General features: G+C 38.1%; 1 protein-coding gene across 1 annotated transcript in view; it reads left to right on the top strand.

Annotated features, from left to right (window-relative positions):
- The window catches only part of MTREX (Mtr4 exosome RNA helicase), a 46,954-nt gene that overhangs the window by 17,060 nt on the left and 4,068 nt on the right, over positions 1 to 25,826 (top strand). Inside the window, exons 16-23 of the mRNA XM_084305487.1 lie at positions 13,939 to 14,089; positions 16,214 to 16,386; positions 16,703 to 16,771; positions 20,141 to 20,269; positions 21,637 to 21,747; positions 22,067 to 22,255; positions 23,365 to 23,528; positions 24,876 to 24,981. Of these exons, the coding sequence (XP_084161613.1) occupies positions 13,939 to 14,089; positions 16,214 to 16,386; positions 16,703 to 16,771; positions 20,141 to 20,269; positions 21,637 to 21,747; positions 22,067 to 22,255; positions 23,365 to 23,528; positions 24,876 to 24,981 (1,092 nt within the window). The remainder of the gene's footprint in view (positions 1 to 13,938; positions 14,090 to 16,213; positions 16,387 to 16,702; positions 16,772 to 20,140; positions 20,270 to 21,636; positions 21,748 to 22,066; positions 22,256 to 23,364; positions 23,529 to 24,875; positions 24,982 to 25,826) is intronic.

Genomic DNA, 25,826 nt, shown 5'->3' on the forward strand with positions numbered 1-25,826 from the left:
AAAACAAGATTACCGTCAATGACCTAAAAATGACTGGAGAAATTCATAGGGCCTGCAGGAAAATTTTAGAAGTTTGTGAATCAAAAGTGTCCAAAACTACTCTTGTGGTTGAAATCAGTATTAGATTATAGGGCTTCCCCAAACTATAATGGAAGTTGTTACAGAGTATTACGATCTTTTTTCTTTATATTTCAAATATGAGACATTGCACTCATTGTCGCTTTTATTTAAATTCTGTGGCAAAAAATATCATATTGATGCAAAATACTGTACTGTGTGCATAGACCATCTCAGGCTGCTTACAGTCATTATGAAAATATCTAAAAAACCGAACACTTGAGGGACTGCTCAATACATTACTCAGTAGCTTGTACCATTGGTAAAAAAAATAGTAGGTCATTTGTGGTCAAACTGCATTTATAATATTTTTAGGGTTTGCATAATTTGTGGGAATCATTTTAAAGTCAGTATCAGGATATGTTAATAAAAATACGTATTTGCAGGTCTTGTGGCAAAAAAATCAGGAGCCGGTGTTTCTCTGTTTTGTTAAGATAAATTTAAGAAGGAGGAAAAATACGTACATGGCTGCGGTTACTTACTGTCCGTGCTATTTGTTCACTCATAATAGACCTGTGCGTTAGATCCATCTTATATGCAAACAGTGTTTGCCATCTTGAAGTCAAAGTTTTCATGAATTTTTGCTAGTAAAAAGAAATTTGAAAAATACTGGAGCTCGTTTAACAGCAGGAGATACAAAATGAGAGAACAAAAAAAGGCTTGTTTTGAAGTCTTAAATTTTGTGTACTTCTAATCTCTATTTCTATAAAGAATATTTTTTTTAAGTTAATTTATTTGAAATGAATATAAATAGTTTAAGAAAAGCGAATATTTAATTTTTTTGTCTCAACCATTTAAAAGGTATTTTTGCATTTGTAATTTCACTAGTTTGAGAATCATAGGACTCGATCTGCATGAATTAAGACAGAAGAGGGAAATAATAAATCACTTATATTTTTTGGATATCAGTCCAGCGGAGGGCCACAAAGATGATACGGGGCCTGGAGCATCTTCCCTATGAGGAAAGGCTGAGAGACCTGGGTCTGTTCAGCCTGGAGAAGAGAAGACTGAGAGGGGATCTCATCAATGTGTATAAATACCTGAGGGGTGGGAGACAGAGGGATTTGGCCAACCTCTTTTCAGTGGTTTGTGGGGACAGGGCAAGGGGCAATGGCCTCAAGATGGATCACGGGAAGTTCTGCACCAACACGTGAAAGAACTTCATGGTGAGGGTGACGGAGCACTGGGACAGGCTGCCCAGGGAGGTTGTGAAGTCTCCTTCTCTGGAGATACTCAAGGCCTGTCTGGACGCCTACCTGGGCAGCCTGCTCTAAGGAAACTGCTTTGGCAGGGGTCTTGGACCAAAATGATCTTTTGAGGTCCCTTCCAACCCCTTCAGTTCCGTGGTTCTGTGATCTATATTTTTTGTCTAGATTTTGAGGGGAAAGTAAAGAATATTTCCTTCATGGAAACTGTAAGCCCTTTGTTTTTTCTTTTGAAATATAAGGAAACAAAAAGGAAAGAATAATGGAAACCTTTTAATTTTTTGTTATTTCTTGTTTCTTCTCCACTGATCTAAATAAGTTAATGTATTTAATTAATTTGTCACACTACTTTACTGGGGAGCAAGGACTGAATTTAAGATTTCTTTTAAGAAGATTGGAAAGGACTCTAATGAAAATATTTATGCTTCTGAAGCTTCTCTAGCTATTCAGCCAGTTGCTGAAAAGGCAGTAAACAGAATCATTATGAGATGAACAGTATAATATAAAAATACTAATTTTCCTTTTTAAATACAAAACATTTAGAGGATATTTCATGTGAAAATAGGCCAAGAATGCATGCAAACCAATGACTCTTCACAGTCTGTACTCATCCTTAAGTGTGTTTAAATTAGACTTTAGTTGCTGACTGACAGTGTTTATCTGTGGCAAGACCACGATTGTGTCTTGTGGTAGTATTCTGCTGCCACATCAAGTATTGGCTTTGCTCCAGGACAAGCTAACAATTTATAGGGAAAATTCAAAAGAAATAATTTAAAGAACCATATTGGGAATAATAGGACACTTCTTATGTAAGGATACTTACATTGTAGCTCTTCAAACCTCATGCAGGTCTGATCCAAAGCATTTCATGAACACTGGAGTGAAACATCTAAGAAATGCTGTGATCAGCTGCCTGGCAGTGTGATCAGTGAAGTGAGGGCTTTGTATACGTCTCAGTACCAGCAGTGATACTGCAGCTGTGCTTGTTGGCTATGACACTGTTTATTGCGACATTGTGTACAGTGCTTCAAACTTAAAATTCAAAGTTCACATCTTAAATGGAGTTCTTATGTGGGATATTTGTAAATATTTCTTAAACTCAGTGACATGCATTTGTCTTCTGCAGTGTATCTAGGTTTTCTGTTTACCCTTAGCATTTGTTTGACTGCTGCATATTTAGTAAACTGGTGAATTGCATAAATCTATGAATTTATAAAAACTGAATGCTTATAATACTGTTAGCTTCCTGAAGACAATAAATTAAAGTCTTACATTTGCATGTAAATAAATATTTTATAAGAATTGGCTGGGGTGGGGGCGAATTTTAAACTGCATCACATTAGTTTAGGTGGGAAGTGAAAAGCTTCTCCTGGACGCTAGATGGCCTTTGAAACTGGAGCAGCATGTCTCTAGTTGGCCACATTACAAAGCAAGTATTCTTACAGAGACAATTGGGATGCTGAACAGTGGTAATCTGTTATCTCTCTAAAAGTCGAAAATCTTAAGCTAATTATATTATGGAAATGAATAATTTTATAATGAAAGAAAACATGCTAGTGAAGTATGTTTTAGAGACTTGCATTTGAGTGTATCAGTGCTTTGCATTTTACTTATTCCTTCACAGGAGAAGTTAGATGGGACTGAAAAATTGAAAGAGAACATTCATCTAGCCAGATAAAATATACAATATTATGCTTTCCTTGTCACTTGCACATGTAACATAAATAGCCCCAATGCCAAGCTGCAGGAGGTATTCCGCTACCTACATCTGGCTCCTTGGCAGGGCCTTCATTTATAGAGCTGGGATTGCTGTGGTTATTTGGCCTGTATGCTGCTGTTAGAAATCTGTCTGGTCTTTTTGTGCTTTATTTTGATTCTTAGGTTTTATTATAGTAGCCAAATGGGTATGATAGGAATTCAGGGAGTTTAATATGTTTCATTTACCTTCCTGCCTGTTGTATGACCATGATGCAGTTACATGTTGGAAAGTTCCTTAATTTTGCAAGCACGTGAATTGTCATTCCATAATAATTGAGGCAGCATCATTAGGCTTTATGTTCTCATCGTTTGTTCTGTACCACGTATAGCTCAGTTCCTTTCAGATTCCAAGTTACAAGGAAAATTATGTTCAATGTGCAAAGCAATATTTACATAAAAATAAGGAGATTTGTAGTGATCAGGAATAAATGTATGAATGGAAATGGTGAGGAGGTGATGTGGAGTTTCAAATATTAGAAAGTCTCTGGAATACGAGTGATCTGATGAATTTTGGAGTGTTACTAGTTTTACAAAGCAAAGCTACCTGTCTGCAGAAAGGGTTAAAAAGCTTTTGCCACCAGTGTCATTTTATGTGGATTTTTAACTTCAGAAAGTGTAGCAAACAACTATAACTCTTCTGTGAGTTGTGAGATAATCTGAAATTACAAGATACTGTAAAGACTATGATAAATTGGAATTAGACAAAAACAGTAGCTAATGTATGGGAAAGAAAAAAACTTACGCATTAGTAATTCATGTAGTCTTTGTGTTTTTTTGTTGTTGTTGTTGTTGTTGTTCCTTCTTTGGGCTCATATGGTGTTGACCAGGGGAATTTTAGGCTGGATGTTAGGAAGAACTTCTTCACCGAAAGGGTTGTGAGGCATTGGAACAGGCTGCCCAGGGAAGTGGTGGAGTCACCATCCCTGGAAGTCTTCAAAAGACGTTTAGATGTAGAGCTTAGGGATATGGTTTAGTGGGGACTGCTAGCGTTAGGTCAGAGGTTGGACTCGATGATCTTGAGGTCTCTTCCAACCTAGAAATTCTGTGATTCTGTGACTGATAGGCCATGCAGCTGCTCCTATATTCTGTTCTCTGTTTTAAAATAAACAAGTGTATGTACTTAGTTGGGTTGAAAAATAGTAAAATTTCAAAAATTGCCTAGTGCGAAAGTATGGATTCTATTGTTTGAGGGGGTTGTTTTTTCTTACTGTTGCGTTGTTGTTAGAGAAATTTAGGGCGGTCCTAAACTGTCGTTCGTCTTTGTTACTGCTTTAAATTATCCATACACATTAGCATTATGCTGGTTTTGTTCAGGTGACCTCTTTTGAGCAACATACAGAAAACCTTTCTAACAAGTGGGAGTTTTTTCAGCTGGTAAGATTTACTCAATTGCAGTGAGTTTTCACTTTGCATTTATTAGCTGTACCAACTTTTTGCTGTATGATCAGGCAGTGAGCCCAGAATTAAAGCATCAGACAAGGTCCTTTTTGGAAGTGAAATGCTTAGCACTGTCTAAAGTGAAGAAGCTGAGGTTGGTAGCTGTGCATGGTTGCCTCTGAAGGCAGATGAAGCGCTGTGGACAGTCTCTATCAGGAGGCTCAGGGTACAGTCAAATACAGGCAGGAACCTATGTCTGAGCAGTTGTTTAAGTGCAGCATTCAGCAAAATCACAGCACACGCTTGGTTGGTGAGAGAAGGATATCCTGATAGCAGAATGTGTGAATAATGTCTCGGGGCAAAATGCGGTGGCCTGTATTGAAATTGGGATAGAATGATAAAGCTTACTAATATGTTTTTTTTTTTTTGAAAAAGATTGCACAGAATCTTTAGTACTGCTGGCAAAAATAAATAAAAGGCAGCAGGTTAAGCACTCCAGTCAGACTGTCATTGCATCAACATACATTGCTTTGGCTAGTATCAGCTTAATGCTTCATCTTAAGAATAGTATTTTACTTTGATTTGACTTAAAGGTTACTGGGCAAGAGGCACAGTCCAGGGGATGCATCAGGATTTGAAAAACTTAATGAAGCTTAGTTTGGAAGAGAAACAGACTTCAGCTGGGGGTTGGCACTAACCCTTGTTGGAAAAGCCATTGCAAAATCTGAAGAAATACGTTGTCACTGGTACTATAAGGACAGTGTAAATTGATTTGTAATCCAGAGTTATGGCATAGATGAGGATCTCAATGAAACAAACAGTTTTTAGATACTTTATCAAAATTTAGTTAAAAATAATTTTAATATGTTTCTATGATTATTTTGCATTTTAAACTGGCAAACTCATCTTGTTCTTACAAAGCTTGGACTGCAGAAATTTTCCAGGCTTCAATTCAGGAAGATACTTAACATCCAACATTAATTTAAAGTCTGCTTAAAGTCAACAAGACTTCATTGTGAAATTGTGGAGGCATTCAGCTGTTCGAAGGCAGACAGATTTTCAAATGCCATCCTGAACAGGCTCATGATTTTTTAGACAGCTAATACTAGCCAGCAGATAGAACTGAAAAGCAAATAGATCTTCCTGAGATTTGCAACCAAAATGTGGCAAGATGGGTTACATCAGATGGCACGTAAATGGTTAGTCACTCTTGGACTTCATTTCAGGTTTTTTCTGGATCCAGGAGGATTAAGCTAACTGGTATTATTTATTAATTGTGGTTGCTTGCATGTTAATACCACAAGTTACTTGAAGTTTTATTAGACCTGTCTGTGGAAAGCAGCTTTTCCCCCAGCTGACTGTACTGGGTTTACGTGGCAAGGTTTTGGTAGCAGGGGGGCTGCAGGGGTGGCCTCTGTGAGCAGAGCCCAGCAGCTGCCCCATGTCAGATCAGAGCCAGCTCCAGATCCTCCAAAAGGGACCCACTGATGGCCAGACACCAGCCAGGGAATGAGGCTGGTTGGGCCACTGGGAGAGCAGATTGAAGAAAAGGAAAAAGCAAACAAAACAAAAACCCTGCTGTGCAACAGCAGCTGGGAGAGAGCAGTGAGAAGCTGCCCTGCAGCCCCCCAGGTGAGTGCAGCATGAGGGCAGGAGGTGCTGCAGGCAGGCAGCAGCAGTTCCCCTGCGGGCTGTGCAGGGAGAGGCCCCTGGTGGAGCAGGCTGTCCCCCTGCAGCCCATGGGTCCCACATGGAGCAGATCTCCACGCTGCAGCCCCCCCATGGGTGGAGGAGCCCCCGGTGGAGCAGGTGGATGTGGCCTGGAGGAGGCTGCGGCCCATGGAGAGCCCCCGCAGGAGCAGGCCCCGGGCTGGAGCTGCAGCCCGTGGAGAGGAGCCCACGCAGGAGCAGGGGGTCTGGGGGGAGCTGCCCCCACCCGTGGGGGACCCGTGCTGGAGCAGTTTGCTCCTGGGGGATGGATGGACCCCGTGGGACGGAGCCGTGTGGGAGCAGAGCTTGAAGAGCTGCTGCCTGTGGGAGGGAAAAGAGGGTAGTTGGGGGGAAGGTGTTTTTAGTTTGCTTCTACTTTTTCACTGCTCTAGCCTGATAGTGATAAGCAATAAATTATATTAATCTCGTTATTTCAAGTTTTTTTTTTACCCATGACAATAATTATTGAGTGAGTCCTTATCTCAGCCCTTGATCCACTTTTCAACATACTTTCTCCCCCTTTCCATTCGAGGAGGGGGAGTGAGAGAGCAGTTGTGGTGGAGTTCAACTGCCCAGCTGGGTAAAACCACCCACAGTGACATATTTTGGAAATTTGCTTTTACTTTAGTAAACTCGTCACTGCAGTGTTACAAATTTAACTACATTTCAAATTATTAAGCTAGACTTTTTGCTTTGACTTTGCCTTATGCTTAAAACAAGATATGTGAGATATGACGAACAGACAAGATTCCCTGAACATGTTTTTATGCTATTTTTTGGGTTAGAAATTTACATCCTTTGTTAAGGCACACTTTAAATCAAAAATGTACTGTGTATTTACTGACCTGATAGTAGTCTGTAGTAGCGAATCTGAAACCAGTGTTTTGAGTAACTAAATTAGCTTCTGAGTGTAGATACGGATACTATTTGCTGTTTTCCATTTCAGCTTCCTTTGAATACATTCAGCTTGGATGGAACAAAATTACTCAGACATTATGCAAATACAGTTAGTATTACCAAGCCAGATCCAAAAGAATTGGTGCTGAACACATTAAATGACTATGCCTCTCCACTCCCAGCTCCCCCAGTTTGTTTGTATTCTGGGCAGAACAATTAATGATCCTTTATAGAGAGGGTCAATATTTAAATTTTTCAAGTTATAGTAAAATATTTGTATAAAATACTTGTAGTTATAAATATTTGCTTGAAAGTTTAAATACTACTTTGTTAAATAAGGATGGTTTGGTACAAGTGCATAGGATTATTTTTTTTTTTTTTCTGTGACAAGTTCAGAATGATGATAAAATGTGGAGTGGAAGAACAGAATTTGGAGTGACCAGCCTGAGGTAAAACAAAGGATATGACGGCAAGAGTTACTGTCTTAGTGAAAGTAAATGACTGAAATGTCGAGTCATTCAGAACTAGTTTTCGATGGTTGCATGTAAGAGAAATCAAGATACATTGCATGGAAGAGAAACCAAGATAGGGTCTTGGGTTTTTTAAGTCTTGTTAGAACTGAAATTTTTGTGGAACCAAAATCTGGGTGTTTTTCATCAGCAAAGCCTGCAGAAAGCAGTCATTTGCCACCCGTAGTGGCTTCTGTTTGTGTTGGTGTAACTGTTTTTGAGATAAAGCGGTGAGCCAGATTGGTAATAAATGTATGCTTAAAATAGCTGCTTAGTATTGTTTATTAAAAAATAACCCTGCAGGAGGGGGTTTTATAGTTCTTGCAGTCCTGCTAATGTAGCTCAGGACTATCTTGGTATCAGTATAACTACAGAGTCTTTTTTGGTATTTCTGAGAGATCTGTTTATGCAAACGGTACCTACATAACTGATATGTGGAAAAAAGTGCACTGATAGTATTTCTCGTAAAGATATTTGTCTTACAGATGTATCAAGCTGCCACTTGTGTCTTTAATGAAATCTTTCTTTTCCTGCAAACTAGTAATAATGACTATTGCAGACAGTTAAGTGTTCTTATTTCCACCTTAATGAGGAAAAAAAGTGAGAGTCTTCTTAAATATCATCAACTTATTGTGTTATTTGCTCTCTTTGTAAAGCTGTTCTTTATTTCTTTATTGGAAACTAAATCATTCAGCTTGTTTCTAGAAATTTTGATGAGCAAATTAAATTATCAGTTGGACAAATGGCCTAAAATATGATCTGTGTAATTATGAAAGACACTTTTTTTGTTGCTTAAAAGAAACTGTTTGTGTATATATAGAGAGGGTGTTGCCTCTTTCATCTTTGTTAGCTCTCAGTGTCCCCGTAAGTTAGGTTCAGACAGTATTTGCCATCGTACATTCCCTGTGAAAGCTTTGCACATGTTTTCCGTGAGAGACTGGAGAGCAAGAAAGTGCTATGTAAAATTTGTTTCTGTCTCTGCATGGGAACAATTTTGAAAGCGTAAATATTTTTACCCACTATGAGAGAGAACAGAGAGAGTAACCCTTACCAAATGTAAGTCTCGCTCAACACTACGTGCCATGATGCAGCAACGACAGCCTCGCATCTCCAGTTAGGCAAGGTTTCCTATTTTTAACAGCAACAGGGGAAAAAAAAAATCTGAAAAAGCTGTGAATATCAAATCCAGACACTAGTCTGCCTCCTCCCCAATTGTTTTATGTTTCTAATTGATGTGGGCAAGAAATAGTAGGGCTAGTAAATGCTCAGTGGCCTGCTTGATGATTCAATTCAGAGATTCCCTTCTGCCATCATTGACAGATAAAGAAGGCACAGCGTATAGCTGCTGTAATTTTCAGTTAATTCTTGACTAAATTATTTCTGTAGTGAATTGTTTATGCCAGTGTTCTTGGCTTTTAAAATTATTATCTGAAACCTATCGTTCTGTTCCGATGCAAATCTTAAAAGGGTGCTCATGTTAAGTTGACTTCAGACTTCTGAAATGGGGTGATTGCAGGAACACCAAGTAGGTCATTAATTTGTGAGAACTGCAGTTTGTGTATCCAGGCTGTTCTCATCTGGAGAGATAAAAATCATTCCAAAATCATTCCTCTGTCTGCCCTCTCCTCCCCCCTTTTTTTTTTAATTATTCAGAAATAAATCTGTTGTTACTGCCTGTTGAAGGGTCGAAGCAGTGGACCGTTCTCTTTGAAGAGGGGATTTAACTTGTAGAGAGGGGTTAGGAGTACTTGGATGGTACAGCAGCAATAAAGTGATGGACACAGCATGTACTTGAAGGTGACTGTACATGGCAGTTTTTCTCATCAAAGTTCATTGCAGCTCTAAGCAGTTAGGCTTTTGCGTGGGTGGTTCTTTCTTTTCTGGTGGCTCTTTCTTTTTGTAATACAGAACCTTTTCTCTGGAAACAAGGAATAGGCTTCCACAGACCAAGAGAACTAACTAGAGGCAGGTGATTGTGAACTCTGGCCTGAAGAGGAGAAAGCTGATTAACTGTGACAGGAGGATCTATGGTAGAGGGTGAGCTAAATGTGTCAGGCACATGCTTCACACTATTTTTAAGAAACTAATAATAGTGATACAGGGCTTGAGCAGAGAAAGGGATTGCAGGAGGAGCTAGAACTGGACAGAGAAAAGATAAGTTAAACAGATCTGCCTCCTGTTATACCTTAGCTCCAAGGAAACCCAGGTTGGTTAACCCTTTACACTGCATAAACTCTTGAGTAGCAAGTTAGGAAGGGAAGGGCTACCTTATCCATTTTCCCATTATGAATGCATCTCATTTTTCTTCCTCTCCCATTCTCCTTTCCTTTCACCATATGTACATGACAAGTGTCTTTATGTAACCAACTTCCTCTTCAGGAATCATGCCTGTCTTTGTTATTTGACAAGGGCTGCTTCTTTAATCATGTTTAGTGAGTATTTAGTACGTAAGGGTAACTGTATTTTGATTTTAGCTTTCCTAATGCAGCTGCATTGCTATTAGGTACTTGATTCAAAGGCATCTGGATGATTGCTGTATGCTGGATGTGAATCTGTTCATAGCCTGGGATGGTCAGAAAAGAGTAGTGCCCTAGCAGAATACTCTGGCTGTGCTAAAGGTGAAGTAGAGTAAAGCTATTTCAGTTGTGTTTAGTTTGGAGAAGTTACAATTCTAGTTTCCAGAAAGGAAAAAAAAAAAAAAAAAATCTTTTTTTGACTTTTGATTCTGATTTCAAACATAAAATTGCCTAGGGATCAACAGTGAGAAAACAGGAATTTCTGAAACTCAGAGAAAAATCTGTGAGATGAACAGAAACAATTCACAATTTTTGCCAAAAAAAAGAATTCTTATTTTTAAGTGCTTTGTCTTTGTCTTTGTATGGTCTTATTCTCAAATTGTAAAATGCTGGTCATGTGTTTAAAATAAAAGTTGCCACATCAGCAGCTGGCTCAAATGCTGCCTTTCAAATACGTCCGCTTTTTGTGATCTTTGAAGTAGCTAGCTTTCTTTTTCATTTGTTTTTAAATCACCGTTTCTTCACAGACTCCAAAGTGAATCTGCTGGATTCGTTTGGTCTTTCCTGGAATGTTTTGTGCGTATGTTGTGCTTGTGGAAAGAATGTTGTTTTCTCACTTTATGGTAGTACGAGTGTGATATGTCGATTTTATTATTTCAAATAGCTGATAATCTTGCTAACTGATAATAACTGATAATCTTGCTGATAATCTAACACAGCTAAATTAAGCTTTAAAGCAACGTAGCACTGTGAGGATGGATGGTGGGGTTCACAGAGTGATTTTGGCGGCATTTTGTCAGATCTCTGCTGCTCTGTAGATAGGGCAGTGACCGCAGCGAGCTGGCGGGTGGGATCCAGCTGCTTTGGTTGATGCCTCGCTAGAGCCATAAATGTTGGTGTTGGGAAGAATCTGTCCCCCTCTGAACTGGTACTGGCATAATCGCTGTGTCGTAAATGCCATTCTTTAAATGGCGTTCTCCGTTTCAGAGAAGCAAGCTTCTTAGGGAGTGGCAATTTCTCTTGCCTAGAACAACTGATATATTTAGAATAATGGACAAGAGCATTGGGCACGAATCCTTGTTTCAGGTTTAAGGAAAAAGTTGTGCATTGGTTAGCATCAGCAATGGAAGTTGTCTGGCCTTCAAAAATCTGTAGAAACTTCAGATTTCCTGAACACACTGCAGCTCGGCTGTTGATCTTGCCCCTATTGACACAAGTCTGTTTTATCAGAATCCCATTTGAGGTAATTTCAGAACTGATGGGATTAATTTAAATGTATGTTTCATTATTTAATTAAAGAGATATTTTTGTTCTCTGGTGCATCTATTGATTAAAAAAAAAAACACACCTACTTGTGTATTTATCACCTACACATAAATACAATATAGAATCATTGAGTGAGTCTCTAGCTACAGAAAGCAAAATGTTAGATTATTTGTTTTATCTTACACTTGTTTTACATGCAATTATTTTGTTACTTCCTTGATACAAACATTCAGTAAAGGGTTCTCTGTAACAGCTGTTTTTTTGTTTTGTTTTGTTTTTCTATTTTTTTGGTGTGGGGGTTGTTGTTTTTTTTGTGCTGCTTTAGTCGAAGCATTAAACACCACAGTTGGTGATTTCATACTTGAGAAGTTTTTGGTCTCTGTCATCTGGTCACAGTGACTTCTTACTCATTTTATCAGTACGGACTTCTGTGCTGATGCTTGAGTTTGTTTCTGCTTAGGCTGTAGTGTGGCAGTCTTCTGCCTCGGTTCTGCTGTGTGTTCTTTGAATAGCTGGTTGGTTTCATTATTATTATTATTGTTATTATTATTATTATTATTATTATTATTATTGTTATAAACATTTAATTGGTTTAATTAAATATCCCTATTGGTTAAGAACATAAGTAAGCTGTGGTACTTCTGTCAAGTCCAGTACCTGTTTTTTGACAGAGGATGGAAGTAAATTTTCTTAGAAGATAAGAACGGGGAAAGGAAGTAGCAAGGGGATACCTCTGCAGAATAATTCCTCAGCATCTTTTAATGTTAAAAATGTGATTTATGCTATTTATGTTATTTAATGTTATTTAAAATACCTGTAAACAGGAGCTTATTTTAAATAAATAGATGAAGTCAAACTTCATAGAATCCTTGAACAGAGGTTGGATGGGACCTCTGGAGGTCACCTGGTCCTGAGGCAGGGCCACCTAGAGGAGGTTGTCCAGAACCATATCCAGACAGCTTTTGTGTGTCTTCACAAGTGGAGAGTCCACAGCCTCTGTGGCATAACCTGTAAACTAATTTTAAAATGAGACATTGGTTAAGTTAAAGAAGCTGCAGGCTACTTATTCTTGAACAAACTTTCCAAGATATGAGTAAGCCTTACTCCTAGAGAGAAAAAAAGGTATGGAAATAAGTTTTTACAGTCTGTTAAAACAATGGATTTAATAGTTAATAACTATTATTTTAAGGTTAAAGTAATTGAACAAAATAATGAATTATGAGAAATGTTAAATGTTTCTTTTGAACTTTTCATAGAATCATAGAACCATAGAATATCCTGAGTTGGAAGGGACCCTTAAGGATCTTCAAGTCCAACTCTTGACACCGCACAGGTCTACCCAAAAGTTCAGACCATGTGACTAAGTGCACAGTCCAATCTCTTCTTAAATTCAGACAGGCTCGGTGCAGTGACCACTTCCCTGGGGAGCCTGTTCCAGTGTGCAACCACCCTCTCTGTGAAGAACCCCCTCCTGACGTCTAGCCTAAATTTCCCCTGCCTCAGCTTAACCCCGTTCCCGCGGGTCCTGTCACTGGTGTTAATGGAGAAAAGGTCTCCTGCCTCTCGACACCCCCTTACAAGGAAGTTGTAGACTGTGATGAGGTCTCCCCTCAGCCTCCTCTTCTCCAGGCTGAACAGGCCCAGTGACCTCAGCCGTTCTTCCTACGTCTTCCCCTCCAGGCCTTTCACCATCTTCGTAGCCCTCCTCTGGACACTTTCCAACAGTTTCATGTCCTTTTTATACTGTGGTGCCCAGAACTGCACACAGTACTCGAGGTGAGGCCGCACCAGCGCAGAGTAGAGCGGGACAATCACCTCCCTTGACCTACTAGCGATGCCGTGCTTGATGCACCCCAGGACACGGTTGGCCCTCCTGGCTGCCAGGGCACACTGCTGGCTCATATTCAACTTGCTGTCTACCACGACCCCCAGATCCCTCTCTTCTAGGCTGCTCTCCAGCGTCTCATCGCCCAGTCTGTACGTGCAGCCAGGGTTTCCCCGTCCCAGGTGCAGGACCCGGCACTTGCTCTTATTGAACTTCATGCGGTTGGTGATCGCCCAGCTCTCCAACCTATCCAGATCCCTCTGTAAGGCCTTTACGCCCTCATTTGAGTCCACAACTCCTCCAAGTTTGGTGTCATCAGCAAACTTGCTCAAAATGCCTTCTATTCCTACATCCAGATCGTTTATAAAAATATTGAAAAGTACCGGCCCTAAAATGGAGCCTTGAGGGACCCCACTGGTGACTGCCCGCCAGCCTGACGCAGCCCCATTTACCATAACCCTTTGGGCCCTGCCCGTTAGCCAATTGCTCACCCATCGTATGATGTTCATGTATATATGTTTTCATGTATACCACTGTAGAATGAATATAGATACAATGAGACATAAATGCTGTTACATGTAGGGCATAAGAAAGTGGCTTAGGATTTTATGAGAGAAATAATCTAAATTCAAGACAAGTTATATTACCCATCAAAGCAGTTGCTTGTATAAAACACTACATCATAACTTGCTTGATATGCTCTTGTATGCTGAAATTACATTTTTTTTAACTGAACAATGTTCTTGGATCTTTTTCAGGGTTCAGCTGATCCTCTAAACAGTGCATTCCACCTCACATACAACATGGTATTGAACTTGCTTCGAGTGGAGGAAATTAACCCTGAATATATGTTAGAAAAATCATTCTATCAGTTCCAACATTACAGAGCTATTCCGGGAGTAGTAGAAAGTAAGTATTGCATGTTATACTGCATGTTATACTCACTCACCAGAGTCAGTATAAAAGATACAGTGACTGTGAAGTAATCAATGCTTCTTTGTGCTTGTAAGGGGTGTGTACCTGGGTAGTTCTTGTTTTGCCTGTGAATTATTGCCAATGCATTGTTTGCTATTTTATTACAATTTCAGGAAGAGTAATTTCCTCTCCTTAGAATCTATGTTCATCTGCACTGTCAGTATATGACAAGAGATTTCCCCTGAGAGATAGACAAGAATGGTTATCCCACTGCTATTCTGTAGGACAGGAAGAGGGAGAATAATTTAAAAATTCTTGCAGCTTGTATGAGGTGCAGAGAAGAAAAGTCTTATTGTTTAACGATATATAGGACTCAGCTAAAAGAAGTATAATTCTATTGTCTCATTACAATCACACAAAAAACATAAGGCATCAGGAGTAGTAGAAGGAAAAAAAAAGTTCAGTTGAAATACAAAGCAAAATTCAGAGAGGACGGAGACACTGTTTGCATTCAAAAATCTGAGCCATGATCTTTAAATAGTGTGTTTTCATGAGCCAAAGGCAGTTTCCAAAGAACTCAGCCAATGTTTGAGAATGAGGCCTCTCTGAAAATTTAACCCAGAAGAATCTTAAGAATATAAGAGGTAGCTACTTCCTTTGCCACCAATGAACAAGCAGTTCATCTGTTCGATTGTTAACTGAATGTCAAGAGACAGTGTGCACACGTGTACATACATGTGTAGGGTTGGTAGATGAGCAGAGCTGCGTTTTTGTCCTGATTCTCTTAGCAGGGTTTCTGTCAGCTTGCAGGTGTGTTATTTAAGACAGTAGTAGTCAAATAGACTATGTATTTCCTGAGGACCTGCCTGTTCCAATTGGCATGCCTAGATCTTCATTCTTTTTCTGGCATTCCAGCACTAAAATTGAAATAAAGAAACTAAAAAATAACTTTTCAAAATTATTTTCTTGGATTTTTTTTTTAGTTTAGGCACTGTATCGGGCATTAGAATTTTGTAGTCATTTCAGCTTAAATCTAGAATACAAAGTAGAGAAGTGGCTGTTTGGGTCAATGTGCAAATTATGCCACGAGTATGAATTGCTAGCTTTTTCCTTAAAAAGCTGGCAGCTAAAAATAGGGAACACTTTCCTGAGTGGTGTCTTTAGTAGCCCTAGTGCAGTGGGATTTCTGAGTCACCCATATGCATTCAAATAGCTTGCAAGAGGGTGAGTTGGTAGAGAGGACAGAGATCTTAATAATGTGGCCTTTGTTTATGGTGACCAGTGGTGCGACCAGTGTGAGAGAAGGAAGCATGTTGCTTATAAGAGCTGATTTGCCTAAATAGGGTGTGAAAACACCGTATTTGAAGAAAAAAATTTCAAAGTTTCAAACTGGTGAAATCAGAGCCTAAAACAGGTTACAAACTACATTGATTCTCTTGAGGGAAGTTGTCAGAAGATGTCTTTGCACAACATTTGTTTCATAGGAGAAAGTTGAAGAGTGCTGGCACACAGTGAATACCCTCTCACAGATCCTTGCAAGGCTTTACGGGACTTCTGTGCAACCCTACAACAGCGATTCCTGAGCAGTGGAGGACCCAACTTACAGGGGAGGGTCAGGCTGGGTGTTAGGAAAAGGTTCTTCACCCTGAGGGTGGTTGGGCACAGGGACAGGCTCCCCAGGGCAGTGGGCACAGGACCGGGCCTACCAGAGTTCAGGAAGTGCTTGGAGAATGCTCTCAGACACGTGGTCTGAATTTTATTTTTTTATTTTTCCTGGGTGGTCCTTAGGGAATCCAGGAGTTGAACCTTGATGATTCTTGTGGGTCCCTTCCAACTTGGATATTTTACAATTCTATTACTTCTATGTTTTTCCAAGCTTTTTAATAAATTGAATGTTTATTTTATTTTTATTTTTTTTTAACTTCCAGTATATAATGCTTAATTTACTATAATATTTAACAGGCACAGATTTCTAGATTTCCAGAAAATGCATTATTGTACACAGAAAATGTGTGTTGAAATGGGTCACAAAATACTGGTTATGTAAATCTGAAAGAGAAACCTTGACTTTTAATTCTGTAGTTATTCATGTCCATGAGATTTTACTTTATATTACAGAGGTGAATAAACTGGAAGAACAGTACAACAAAATAGCAATCCCCAATGAAGAAAACGTGGTCATATACTACAAAATCCGACAGCAACTTGCAAAACTGGGTAGAGAGATAGAAGAATACATTCACAAACCGAAGTATTGCTTGCCATTTCTACAGCCAGGAAGACTGGTAAAGGTAAACTGATTTTTCTTTTTGGGGGATTTTGTTTTGTTTTTTTTTGTTTCCAGTCTCTGTCTCCCTGTGACATTTGCCAGCTTAATTTGTCTTTGCCAGTTTACCATCTTAAGCAGTTACATGTGTCCCACTAAGCAACTATTTTTACTTTTATTACATCTTTATTAAACATTCAACAGTGAAAGAAAAATAAGTAGTGTTTTCAAGGTGAATAGTAGCCCATGACTGCTATTGTAAATATCAGAAATACAAAAAGATGTGCTTGTTGAGATGTAATTGTGTGTCAGTTATATATAACAATTTCTAATACTTTCAGGTGAAGAACGAAGATGATGACTTCGGATGGGGAGTGGTTGTTAACTTCTCTAAGAAATCAAATGTTAAGGTAAAATATGCATTCACTCTGTTAGAAAAATATGTATCTTACCAGTTTTGTCTTATTTTCAGAAAGTTAAATTTCCTCTTTTCTTTGTGGTTTTGCAAGACAAAAAATCTGCCCTTTCACCCTAAATTTAGGGAAAAAAAAAAAAGAAAAAAAAACCTCAGGCCTCCCCAGAGTCAAATGAAACACGGAAGATAGGACAAGCCCTAAGTCCTGTGTTTATTTTTTAATTTTGGTGTATTTATTGAAGAGATGCTTGCTTGAATCTGGGATAATTAGTTCAAAATTGACACTACAAGGTTTCAAAATGGTTTGTTTCTGAGACATCCACAGCAGTGCTGTCCTGTGATGTGCTATGTTGTTTAATCTCAGAAAAACTATGGAAGCTGTGAAGGTTGAGAGCACAGGGAGATTGACATTTGGCCCTGTGATAAACTGAAGAATTGTATCTTGAGTCCTAAGAGAGTGCCTGAGACAGGAGATTGCTTGTCCCCTGACTTACTGCTGTGGAGTTGAAGGTTGGCAAGTTAAAATTCAAAGAAAGCAAAACAATAGAAATGTGGAAGTAACTACAGAATGCAGTGATGCAATTTAAGCCAGATTTGTTTTTCCTTCCCCAAATCCATTTTTATAGTTGGTCTCTGCATAACCCCAGAGATCATGTTCTGGTCCCCATGTCAAAATTGTTTTAATAGGCTACTCTACTGGCTAAACTAAAAACTAAGTTTAATGTATATTTTTCTGTGGTAGCATGTCTGCTGTAATTTTTGGCAGTAGAGCTTTGGCATTAATTATTAGAGCTAAATGAGAAGTAGTCTTCATCAAGTTCTGGTGGTGCCTGTATTGTGTGGCACCTTTTGGTGCTTCTCTAATATATGTTCATCAAAGAGGACATGAGAAAAATGTGTCCATACAGAGCTTATTAAAAGAGATACTGTTTTGTATTTCCATCTTACCTTTGGAAAGGCAGATTTCTCTCTTCCTCGGGTTGGAAATCTAGACTGTTACTGCTGATGCTCAAATGTTTCTTCCAGACTGCTTTTTTCGTAGAACCACATGAGAAAGAAAACAGATTTCTCCCTCACCCCAGCCTTTTTTTTGTAAAATTGCCAACTTCAGTGTCACTGAAGGCGTTTCTACCTGTCACATGTTACCCACATACATATTTTGCCTTCCCTATCTAGCCTGTCTCGCTGTAGTATAAGGCCTTTAGATTTGAACATTAGCTTTGGAATTACAGTATGTTCTGGAGGTGACGGCTCTGGCTCCAGCAGTACTTTTTTAGTTAAGCCACGCTACACTAGCAGCTGGATTGAATTTTTCCTTCTGAGTTCTGTGGAAAGAATGACAATAGGTGTTGAAAATCATGGAACTGACTTAAAGCTGTGTAACTTTAAAATCAGTATGGAAAAATGGTTTCTATGAGCAGAGGCAAAACAATGACTGCTTAAAAAAATCTGTTATTTCCTTATTCTAATAAGTCTATTCATTCATACGTCCTGGAACATAGATGCATTTTCCTGTTACTGTTTAATGTAGTAGTTCAGTTTACTTAATGATTATTGGAAATATGTCACTATTATGCTGTATCATTAAACTTTCATCCACTTTTAAGATGTGACAGTTCTTTGGGTTTGCTTTCACAAATGATGTTGAATTCAGTCTGTACTTCAGTTGTCTATTTTTCTAACGTAGTCTTTTTTCTAGTGAGGAATACGCAAAAATTAAGGGGCACGGTGTATCATTTCACTGATTAATTCTTCATTGCAATGTGAAAGCAAAAGCACTTGTCAGTTCAGGTTTAATCATATTTACATGTCTTTTCTAGCATAATTTCAAGATGCAGTATTCCACAAAATTGCAAATGGCACATTATTCTGAATTTCTTTGTGTAGAAAAAAAAAAGAGTTCTAGATTAAATTGTCTGACCAGCATAATTAAATCTGTTGCTGTAGCTAAACTTACAGAGAGCAGTATTGACAGTAAACGTGAGTGACACTTACACTCCTCATTTATTAGTAGGTTTGCAGCACAGTTACTGACAATAACTTTCTGTACATGTCCAGTTTGAGTATGTTCTGTAGCACATTATGTGCTTGTGTTGGTTCAGTCTCTTCGTTCAAGTCAGTATTGTGCTTCCCGTGGCGTTGGCTGGATGCTGATGGTATCTGTGTGGATATTGCTTTCAAGCACCAATTCAGGGAGCAGCAGTGGACTCTGCATCTTGTACGTGGCTGCAGTGAGCGCCTTCTGCAAATGTAGGGCACAGTTCAGAGGAACAGTTTCTTCCTCAGCAAGTAAATGTGTTTTTTGAAGAAATGACCTAGCTTGTAGAACAGGATAACCCCATTTTTCTGTTTAACTTACTACGACAGTTTCTTGCAGTACTTCTGAAAACCTCTTTTAAATGTTGGATGGCTCCATCCTGTTTTGCGTGCAGTGAAAGCAAAATCGTGTGTTGTAGATTTGGAATGAAAAATAGTCCGCAGGAAAACTGAACTTAGTGAACACAGGATTTCATGAAGATTTTTCATCTCTTCCTCCCCAACCTGTATTTGGAAGGGGAAGAGCTTTTGTGTAATTGTTTAAAAGATGATGCCTGTCCTCAGTTCCACGTCTGTAATTCGTTTCTACTGGAAATCATAAAAATATTTTCTGATAGTAGGAGTTTATTGGAACTACTTCATTCCATGTCAATTTAGTCAAATAAATAACATGCATTTTTTTCTTCAATGCAGTGTATAACTAAGGCTACAACTTTACAAACTATACTCTTTTGCCACCATATCTGCATGTTTATATTCTTTAAATAGATGTCGGGTGGTACGTGTACAGTTCGGGGTGTATAAAGACTTGGCAAGATGCAACTTCCTGGCTCCTGCAGATAAAATCTGCTGTTTGAAATATCTTTAAGTGATCCTTGTTGTGGGAAAAAAAAAAAAAAAACTTGAATTTGTAAACCTGTAGATGAAACAGACCTCCCTTCCTAAAAAACAGCAAAGTTCAGTACTGAGAGCATGATGCAAATACTTTGTGTTATGGTTACAGACTATGTAGCTCTTTATTAGTAAGCCAACATCTAGAAAAAAAGGCAGAAGCACCTAAAGCAGCAGTTACAGTTTAGGTTACATTGGGATGGAGGGACAGGAGAGAAGTCATGTTTTTTCAAGTATATTTTTCTATGTGAGGGATCTGTTAATCCATACATAATCTGTACATATTCAGTAGATTTTATAATATACTGCATCCTTGAACTGATGCTCTGCAAAGACCAGTACCTCATGTTATGCCTTTAATAGTGAATAAAATCATGCTTTTTTCTTCTGTTCTCATTGATATCTTAAAATAATTGTTCTTCTTTTTCCTCAACAGCCTAACTCAGGTGAATTGGACCCATTATATGTAGTTGAAGTGCTACTGCACTGCAGCAAGGAGAGTTTGAAAAATTCTGCTACTGAGGCTGCAAAGCCAGCCAAACCCGATGAGAAAGGAGAGATGCAGGTTTGCTATTAATGTTTATTCTCAATATCTTATTATAAATTACTCTAAAAGATTTTATTTCCAAAGCATTTGCAAACTGTGGTAAAAGAGGGATAGATGCATCAAGAGAAAAGAATGCAGAGTTAGGTGTACAGCTCCTAAATGCTTGCTGACTTCACTGAAGAGTGAGCCATTATTCATATTGAAGAAGTTACCTTAGCCACATTTGATACCATATCAGAAATGCTTTGAAACTTAGCTTCTGTCACATCAAATACTTGAAACTGGAAGGTGATGATAACTGCTGTGTGAATATAGTTATAAAAATGACCTGTGTTTTATCTGCAGATAGTAAACATTTATAAGCTGTTTTCTGTCAGATACCTGTGCAGGGTTTTGTGGGCAGTGTACCTTTTCTATATTAAATTTGAGAATTTAGTTGGAATTCTGGTAATCCTTGAAGAGTCAATTTTAGCAGTGATATTTGACAGACAGTTTTTTAAGATACCTTTCCATCCCTTGGAACAGAAGAAGAAATATTTTTTGGTTTCTTTTCTTTCTCTTTTTTCCCTTATTCAGGCCCATTAGCTTTGTGAGTCTATTTCAGTCAAAAATAAAATGGAAATTTTTAGTTAAAAAGATTGTATTATTTAAAGTTTTCAGTTTGAAACCCTATCATTATCATTGTCAGATCAGACACAGTTATTCAATAATTCAGTTTTTTCAGATGCTTTTTCCACAAATTCTGTTTTAAGCTTGAAATACAGTACTGAGTATACTCAAATATATACTGAGTATATATTTGATTATTGTTAATCATCCTCAATTGTTAATATTCCCAGTTATGTTTATGACAATAATTTTCTGGTTTGGATTGTAAGAGTGATACGTTCGAGTCGAAAAGAGGCAAGGAAAGAATTGTCAAAAGTGATTAGAAATCATCATCTTGTAAAAGCTAAATATACCCATGGAGTCTCCTCAAGTGTTTCATTGCAGGACAGTTCAGTGCTTCATTGTGTATTTCAGTGGAATACAGTTAAGGAGTAAGTTCAAATCCAGTCTTAGTTGATATAAATACTGAGTGAGAGTACATTTTCACTAGTTATACCTACTTATTGCATTGGACTACAAGCAGTAGAAAAAATTAAATGTTTTTTTCCACTGACAGCCTTTCTCCAGACTTAACTGAATGAATACTGAGTTTTCATATTTGGCCAAACTGACTTTTATTCTGTATTAACTTTACCTCGTTACTCACATTTTTCTGCTTCCCCATGCTCCTTTATCCGCTGCTGTGTCCTTGTTTACTCTGTTTCCCTTTTCCTTTGCGAATTTTTGCAATGGAGCAGTAATAATTTACTGGTTGGATACTGCATTCTTTTTGACAGGTTGTTCCAGTTTTGGTACATCTTCTCTCAGCTATCAGCAGTGTCCGACTTTATATACCAAAAGACTTGAGGCCTATTGACAACAGGCAAAGTGTCTTAAAATCTATACAAGTAAGTTCCATTGGACTGTTAAAGCTGTCTGATTTGATTAGTGTGGTACACTTGAATACGTGACAACTATTTCTAAACAAATTTGTCTAAAGTTTGAGTCATTAAAGGTTTTAGAAGGGGTTGGAAACCATGGATGTATGTCAGCTGTTTCTCCTTGTAAACAGTCATTTTAAATTAATTTTGAAAACTGCTGGAGTATCACGTACCAGACTCTCACCTCTGCCTTTCATGTTCATATAACTGTAAAAGTTGATTTTTAAAAGCGTATTTTATTTTAGCATTACAGTCTTACTAAAAATAAACTTTTTTCCTGTTTTAGGAAGTACAGAAGAGATTTCCTGATGGAGTACCATTACTAGACCCTATTGATGACATGGGTATCAAAGATCAAGGACTCAAAAAAGTCATCCAGAAAGTAGAGGCATTTGAGCATAGGATGTATTCACATCCTCTTCACAACGATCCCAATTTGGAAACTGTATACAAACTTTGTGAAAGAAAAGCACAGGTACAAATACAAAACAAGAAGCTGTAGCTATAGCTGTATCTTGCTGAAGAGAGAGGCAGTAGTAGTTCCCTTTCTTGTTTTTCTTTTATTTTTGCAAAGCACAATTTTGTTCCTTTTTAAATCAAGTAAAAATTAATGAATCTTAACAACAAACTGTCCAAATCTGTGATATGCCCTTCGTTGATAAAGCTGGGAAGTTCACCTGAAAAGGTTCTTCAGAATAAGTCATCAGGGACTAGAAAGTTACGGAAGTGCTACTAGAGTCCTTTTCACTCCATAGGCATGGCACGAACGTGGTGTAGATAAAATGCTCACAGATAATTGAAACTGATCATTTTTAATTTGCCTGTGCAGAGCTTTGTTGAGGTGACAGGGCCTGCTAGCTTGGGGAGAGTACTATATAAACAAACCACTGTGCAGCTCCTTCCTCACTCCCAGCCTGGAAGCATACTTTTATAGAGTTGTACCCTACTGGAGTGAAACCAGTTACACACTAAAACAGCTCCTTTTTTCTGTGCTGCTCCAGAAGGCAAGTTCTCTGGGAGTCTTTCTACAGAAGTGACGTTAGTTATGTTATGGGCAGCACAGAGTTGTTTGTGGCAAGACTCGATGGACCAAGCAGCCTTCCGTGAGGGTATCTGGGCAGTACACACTGCTGTCAGGATGTTGACAATGACTTGATGAACTATAAGACACTGGAGAAGCTGTAATTGCAGGAAATAATGTATTTGGTTTATATCTGATGGAGTAGTTCATGAGTAAGATGTAGTACTTGTTTCAGACAGTCATTGAGACCAAAGTTTCAACCAAAGATTTTTTTCTGTCACTTTTTTTCATTTTTTTTTCATTCCCCTCCTGGGTAAGTATCTTAACTTCCCAAGCTTACCAAATTGCCGATGGATGAATGGATACAGTTGTGGATTTTTTTGTTGTTATTTTGTTTTGTGTTTTAACTTCATTTTAAACCTTATTCTCAACAGAGTTACAAAGTCCGTATATGTCCATCTACTGTAGTTCTGAGGCTTTACTGTATATTAAACAATGTCTTTAAACAGTTGAATCTGTTAATCAAGCAACATTTATGTTCTCTCCTTCTGACCCACCTCTAGATTGCTATGGATATCAAAGCAGCAAAGCGAGAGCTGAAAAAAGCCAGAACTGTCCTACAAATGGATGAACTCAAATGCCGCAAGCGTGTTTTGAGAAGGCTGGGGTTTGCCACATCTTCAGATGTTATTGAGATGAAAGGACGGGTTGCTTGTGAAATCAGCAGGTAAATGGTTGCTGTGCAAGGTGCTTATTGTCATGCGTACACACTCTGCTGTCCTTGCTGGAATTACTGTTTCATGTTTATGTTTTAATGTTATTAGACCATTAGAAGAAAGATTCTTATTAGACTACCCAATCTGTGTCACAAAAGGAATGTACTGATTAAAGCAATAAAGATGACACCTAAAGGACAAAATACAATAAATATTAAAACGTGGATGTTAAAGTGCCAGAAAAATGGCTATTTTCTTACAGAATTCAGGCAGTAGTATGTGTTGTTTAGTGTTACATGTTACGTGAGAGAATCATCTCAGTTTCTATGGTCCCACTTGCTGGTACTGTTAACAGAGTCACTCACAAATATGGGTGTAACAGTGATTGTCAGTAATTACCAAGTCACTGACAGGTTTAAATACAGCTTAATTGGTTCCATAGGGCTGTTGGAACAAATCCATGGAAGTGATGCATTTCGCTGTAATGCATTTAGCAGGTATATATATGTATTGAAACATATAATAAAGGTTCCATGGAAACTCATGAATTGGACTCAGTACTTCAGGACGTAACTCAGATATCGAGAGAATTGTGTATTTTTATAAGTTACAATGACTACTCTACTGCTTGTCTTATAGATAGTCTAGAGAGGTGCTACCTATATATCTGGCAAACTTTTCCCTGCAAAATTTGGTAGCAAATGGGTGAGGTGCATCAGGATTTTATCAAGTTCCTCACCTTCAAGGACTGTTTGCTAATGAGTTATGTATTTATTCATTTAAAAAAGAAAGCAAAAAAACAAAATATGTTTTTCCCCATCCCGTGCGTTGTCTGAAACTCCAAAAATAAAGGTGCAGTTGTATCAACAATTCAATGCATTATCCAAATAGTAGGTTTGGATTTTGTATCAGCATCATGCATTTCCTTTTTAGAATTTATGAAGAAGTCTTTTATTCTACAAGGAAATTGGAACAAATTTGTTCCTCTTACATATCTTGGAAATATCCAGTTGAATCTCTTTGATCAGCAGCATTACCAATTTTAGTCCTTTTCATAAACTGCCTAATTATCTCCTCTGTTCTTTTCAATTTCTTGATGTCCTATCTGATAAAAGCTGTCTAAAGCAACTGTTAGTATTAACTTTTATGAAGTATTAAGAGAGATTATTTGTAGTCTAGATTCATTGACATCACTCTGAAAAAGCTAATATATCTATATTTGGTGTTCCATTAAGTAAAATTGAGAAGCTGTTGATTTTTACCTGTAGTCAGTTGCTTCACAAAACAGTCAATAGTACTTGATTTAAAAATTACAATTTGTTAGGTCTTTCCTCTAAGCTTCCTTCTCTTTATTTTAGTGCTGATGAACTTCTCCTGACCGAAATGATGTTCAATGGTCTCTTCAATGACTTATCCGCAGAACAGGCAACTGCACTGCTAAGCTGTTTTGTGTTTCAAGAGAACGTGAGTTACTTCTTGAGTTTGTGAATTCTAGACATTGCTGTCTACCGACAGTAGTACTTTTAAGTCAGTTCCAGCAATTGATCACAGTGGTACAAGCCATTGCATATTTTATCATTTCCAAGGGGCTTCTGACATAAATAAAAGCATTGCAACCTTAGGGCCAAAATCTCTTTCCTTGACAAGTGATGTGCTAACGGTTGTGTAAGAAAGCAGCAGTCTTTGTAACAAATCTGCAGCTGTTTCTCCTTCAAGCACTGAAGCAATATTAACAGTAGATTCTCAGCATACAACATGTGCTTGTGTGCCTGCCTACACACACACATACACCCAACAACCCACCCTTGTCTTTTAACAGATTGGATAATGTCAAGAAAATAATTAAGTGGTATCTGCTCCTTCTGCTCTGGTGTGAGGGTATTTCTAATTGAGACATGCCTGTGCTGTTATTTGGATATTGCCCTTGATCTATTGAAGGAAATGGCAATATTAGATGGAATTGATTAGATGGACATTTAACATCTGATGCCTTAGTTTTCCCACCTGCAAGCTATATAGAAATTTACTGGCATCAGGAAAATTCAGTAGAAATAAACTTCTGTATAGAATTTCCATGCAGATGGCTAGCAAGTTGTATCACTCAGGTTGATTTCAAAGATGAAAAGTAGTAATGCTAACAAATAAATCTTGTTAGCAGAAGGGATGCTAAGGTAAGCCATTGTTCATAAGCAACAGAAAGTTTAAGTATCAGAACAAAATACTGTGGTTCACACAGCAGTAGTACTCAAGTCTAAATAGGTAGAACATTAAAACGTTGCTGTACTTGAATAGTTGCATTTTCTTACATA

This window comes from Netta rufina, assembly GCF_964035555.1.
Source record: "Netta rufina genome assembly, chromosome: Z".
In the NCBI taxonomy this organism is placed as follows: Eukaryota; Metazoa; Chordata; class Aves; order Anseriformes; family Anatidae; genus Netta; species Netta rufina.